Below are 5192 nucleotides of genomic sequence, written 5' to 3'. Positions count from 1 at the left end.
AAGACAAAAGACAAAAAACAAAATAATACCGCGTCACAATCTTTGCTCTTTTGCAGGCGCCATTTTCTGCCCCAGGCACTGCCCCTCCTCCTGTTTGCCTCTCCCCAGACCTTTGCCTTCGCCTTGTTCCCAGGAGCTAGGTACCCTCCCCATACTACACTCCTCCGCCCTTGGCCCACAGCTATAGGCTATGGAGTTGCTCTTCAACAGACGCCGCCAAGCTCGTCGGGTTCACAGGCTCTTTGAGTACTCGTAGGCCGTTCCTTGTAACCGACGCAACGTTTCGTAACACACGCCACGCCCCCGCGTTAAGTATGGAGCCAGCCTCCTTTCCAGGCTCCAGGTTCCAAGACGCAGTCCCCTCTCACCCCCTCCCCAAACGATGCAGTCCCCTGACTCCCACGGCCATCCCCTTCACGCCCCACCCCTAACACAAACCCCATTTTGTTCTCAGGCGGCTGACTGCCCCACTCGGGCCCCGCCTCTATCCCAAAGGTTGAGATTCATTCACTTAGCACCTCCACGCCCCCTCTCTCTCTCCAGCCCAAGCCCCTTCCCCGCCTCTTACAGCTTCATCCTTAGAATTGGATTTCTAAGTACCCCGCGATACTAACGCCCCCACGGTCCCCTTGGCCAAGGCTTCATTGAAGCCCAGCCTCACCAGCTTTCGCCAGCTCGCAGTGGACGCTCTCGTCCATTCCCGATTTGGCGCCACTGTTCATCCAGGTCTGGCAATGACTCGGGCTGTGTCTCTCTGTCCTCAGCAGAGGCCGGGACGGCAGCTGCAGCTGGGTCCGCTGCGACCGCCGCCATGCCCGTCCGTCCTCTTCCAACAGCCAACGCAACTGAAGATAGGAAGGCGACCCTCAACGGGCACTTCCGGATTCTGTCCCGGAAACGGAAGCAGAGCCCCCCAACAATCAGGGGGCTAACTGCCATCTTGGAAACGTCATAATTTGGCAGAAATTGGGTGGTGGTCTGTGGTCTCTGCAACCAATACCAGGGGTTAACCCTCTTGTTTGCCTTGTGGAATTCTCTAGCACCAGGTGAAATGGTCTTATGGAAGGAGGAGGCCAAAGGTTTCCAAAATAAGCAAATGTGTGTTTAGGGACTTACAAAGGATGCTTAGGGCAAGTCTTTGCTTCTTTCACTTGCAGACCCCTACTGTGAGAGTAGCATTTTTGTTAGCCTAACTTGAATTACCTTTCATTGCACTACCTTTCTCATCCATCAAAATCAAATATATGGGCCAGAGATGGCTCAGAGATTAAGGGAACTCATTGCTCTTGCAGAAGATAGGGGTTCAATTCCCAGTACCCACATGGTGGCTCACAAACCATCCATAACGCCAGTTCCAGCGGATCAGCGGGAATGTACAAGGTACACATGTATGCATACAGGGAAAACAACATTTATATACATGAAGTAAAATAGTTTTTTTTTTCTCAAAGAGTTTACCACCTCCCGAGAGCCTGAACTAGAGTGTAGCTCTGTGTGTGTGTGTGTCTTTTCTGTGTTTGAGACAGGGCCTTTGCTAAATTGCCCAGAATTTCCTCCAACTCTATGAAGCCCAGGCTGGCAACTGATTGCCTCGATCCTCCTGCCTCAGCCTCCAAACTGATGGGTTACAGGCCTGCACTTCAACACTCAGCTTCCTAAACTAGAATTACCAGACAAATCTGATGTGTTTGTTGGAGGCATAACAAATAGTGACTCTGCCCAGTTTAAGTGACTTGTTGGACTTAAATAGTAGCCTTGGGTGGCAGATAACTGTATTGTTTTTGGCCCCTGAGTAACAAATGTGGGAAGCCGAGAGCCAGAAATGTGAAATCATTTGTCCTCAGCTAGGATGTGCCATAGCACTGCAGACCTAGTTCCAGAGCTGTGTCCTTAAACACCAGGCAGATCCTCAAACTGTGGTCACATACTATCAGCTCAGGAAACCCTCTCAGGAGGTTTCACAAATCAAGACTTTGCAGTATTTTCACTCTCATTTTCATGCATATATAGTGGAATTATTCAGAGGGTATCTTGGAATAACCAAAAATTCATTGGGTGTCCTCAATCTTCAATACAAAGGAAATTTGATGCCAAACATGTGAAAACCATTGAACAGGCCAGGGTTTCTTTTGGTGTTTTTTGAAATAGAATCTCAATCCTGAACATGAAGCTCAGATTGGCCTTGAACTTATGGTAATCCTCCTGCCTTAGCCTCCCAAATGCTAGGAGTACAGGTTGCAGGTATACCAGGCTCTATGTCAGACTTCAGCACCACTGCAATTTTTTCTTGTGAGAAGTAGTACTTTGGGGTATTAAGCTGTTCCCTGATCTCTACTTCTAGAAAATGGTGGCAACCCTCACAACAAAGGCTGTGTACCACCAGACATTACCAGACATTCTTAAGTGTGGAAGTTGTCCCACTAGTTGAGAAGCATCCTATTAGGCTGTTACCCTTTTCTTGTAGGCTCTCAGTTCTACTGGTCAGTGATGACTTTAATTCTCTGTACGTCTCCACCTACCTTTCTTTTGGCTGTCCTCACCTGTTGACAATCTACAAACTCCCCAAAAATCATGATTTTGGGGCTAGTTTAGTGATTACCTTCACTATTACCAACTACACAAAGACAAGAACTAGGTGTACCTTCCTATTTCTATATAGAGCCCTGTGCACACAGGTCTGCTTGCACAGTTTAACCCTCCTCCCTCTCACATGATCTAATTTACCTCTTATTTTCAGCTAGCTTCTGTAGGGAGTTTGATTTTACAGTAGTGATGAGGTATCTGTTACAGTGATTCTATCATCTAACCCCAACCTGACACAGATGAGGTCACAACTTAGTTGTATGAGACCTGAAGGAAAAAGAGCCAACTCTTTTAATTTGATCCCCAACCTCCAAAGACTAGTGTAGAAATGGAGTTTGGCACAAGCAGATAGATGCTCTTTAAACCCATCTGAATTGACTCCCTTCATTGCAGTCTGTTCCTCCCCATTTAGCTTCTCCCAGCCCCTATCCCTAAAGCTGGTTTCTTCACCTTCCAAAGGTCAATCTCTGCAGAGAATGGGAGGACATCCTATCCACTACAAAACTGAAAGAATGACCGGAATGGAAAGACATCCTTTCTCTTTTCTTTCTTTCTTTCTTTTTTCTTTGAGATTGGGCTTCTCTGTGTAACAGTAGCTGTTCTAGAACTCACTCTGTAGACCAGACTCACTTGAATTCAGACATCTGCCTGCCTCTGCCTCCCAAGTGCTGAGATTAAAGGCGTGTTGCCACCACCAAAAGTAGGCTGTCCTACTTTTTCAACCCTGGGACTAGATAGACATTGTGGCACATTGTAGCTTCAAATTGAGATTTCAAAGTGTATATATACAAGGACATGGTGATTAAGAAGTTCATTAGGTCACCACTGCTGTACTTCCATAAACAGCCACATAGGCTTGCTAATACTTGTATTTGCCTGGCCCTCTCCACCCCCTTTTTTGTCTGCAAGTCTCTTCTTGGCTCTTCCTAAGATGGTGGGAATCATGGAAAGAGGAAATTAAGGCCCTATTCTCACAGCTAATTGGCTGTGTCACTTTTTGTGTACTGTATGTGCAGATATATGTCCCCTCCCATTTTCCAAGAAAGGCTTTCTCTGTGTAGTTCTGGCTGTCGTGGATCTCTGTAAACCAGGCTGGCCTCAAATTCAGAGGCCTGGCCCTGCCTCTCAGGTGCTGGGATTAAAGGCATGCAATCACCACGCTTTAAGCCTTAAATGAGTGGTGGTAACCTGAATTCAGATTTTCAAGCTTGCATAGCAATTGCGTTACCAAGTGAACCATCTCCCAAGCTTACGTTGTTGCAAACTTCACCATGCAGATGACTTCCAGGATTTTTAGAAACCAGTCCAAACTTTGAACTTTTCTAAGTCTACTTTAAGTGGTCAAAACCCTACTTTACTTTCATTCTCTCTCCAATTGACCTCTTCATACTGTCAGTTAGACTGGACCTTTCTGCCTGATACCACTCTGGATCTACTGGGCCTTCCAACTTTCTTAAAACAACCCCCCCCCCCAGACAGGGTTTCTATGTATAGCCCTGGCTGTCCTGGAACTCACTCTGTAGACCAGGCTGGCCTCGAACCTACAAATCTGCCTGCCTCTGCCTCCCAAGTGCTGGGATTAATGGCGTGCACAGCTTAAAACAACTTTTTTATACATTTCCTGCCTCCATCCTTTCAGGCTTGTCCACAATGCTAGATAAATCTAACTCATCTATGTTCAATGCTTGATTCCCATTAACACAATTAAATCCACCCTACTACTTCAACTTATCCTACCATTTTAAGTGCAATCCCTCCAAAGTCTTTATCCCCACACAGTCCTACCACACTTGCAGCCAACTCTTTCCTGATGTTCTTAGTTGACCAGGTATGGATTCATGAAGGTCCCAGTAATCACCATAGCTTGAGCCCCCCCTTGCCTGTTTTGATGATTTACAACCAGACTTTTAACTTTAGACTTTTTTTTAATATTTCATACAGCGATTATGGTGCATTCAGGAACCCAATCCTCCCAAACCCCACTAGGAGGGCACCCTCCCTTGCCCTCCCAACCCGCTTAAGGGTCCCAAGGCTTAAGGTGGAGGAAGGGGAGCAAACCATCCATCCAGGAGACTGTCCTTGGCCTGCCTTACCCTCCCAGGGACTGGGGTGTAACAATTGGGCACAAGCTCCCACATGTCCCCCTGCTTGTGCACATATACATATTATATATGGCTCCTCACTAAGCTGGTCAATTCCTGGCAGAGCTCCTACTCAACAGCACCGAGTAGGACAGGGCAGGAGGGCTAGGCAGAGCTGGGCTGGGGAAGACCCTGAGAAGGAAGGAGGCCCTGGCTACAGGACTAAAGGAGGGAAAAAGTAGGCCCCCACCATGTCCATCTCCCAGTCTCTGGTAATTCTCAGATCCCCTATAGCTGGGGACACTAGGTAGAGGAGGAAGGTGAGTGGCTGAGGCATGCTTTCCCATAGCCAATCCCAGGGTATAGTGATGGTCAGGATCTGAATAGGGTCTAGGTCCCTACCTCTCAAAGGCTGAGAGTGGGACTTCATTGCACAAAATACTGTGGGAGGGCCACACTCAGGGAGTAGCGCCCAACCAGTCTGTATACAGAGATATTGCATTAAAAAGTGAGAACCTCATTTAAAAT

At 47.3% G+C, this 5192-nt stretch overlaps 1 protein-coding gene across 1 annotated transcript in view; it reads right to left on the bottom strand.

The window, feature by feature from the left end:
- Window positions 1-880, bottom strand: part of Usp11 (ubiquitin specific peptidase 11) — a 16895-nt gene extending 16015 nt beyond the window's left edge. Inside the window, exon 1 of the mRNA XM_031345869.1 lies at window positions 662-880. Within this exon, the coding sequence (XP_031201729.1) occupies window positions 662-813 (152 nt within the window). The 5' untranslated portion in view covers window positions 814-880. The remainder of the gene's footprint in view (window positions 1-661) is intronic.
- Between the last annotated feature and the right edge of the window lie 4312 nt (window positions 881-5192).

This window comes from Mastomys coucha, chromosome X (genome assembly GCF_008632895.1).
Source record: "Mastomys coucha isolate ucsf_1 chromosome X, UCSF_Mcou_1, whole genome shotgun sequence".
In the NCBI taxonomy this organism is placed as follows: Eukaryota; Metazoa; Chordata; class Mammalia; order Rodentia; family Muridae; genus Mastomys; species Mastomys coucha.
Note: the sequence above shows the minus strand (reverse complement) of the source record. Positions and strands in the feature narration are given on the sequence as shown.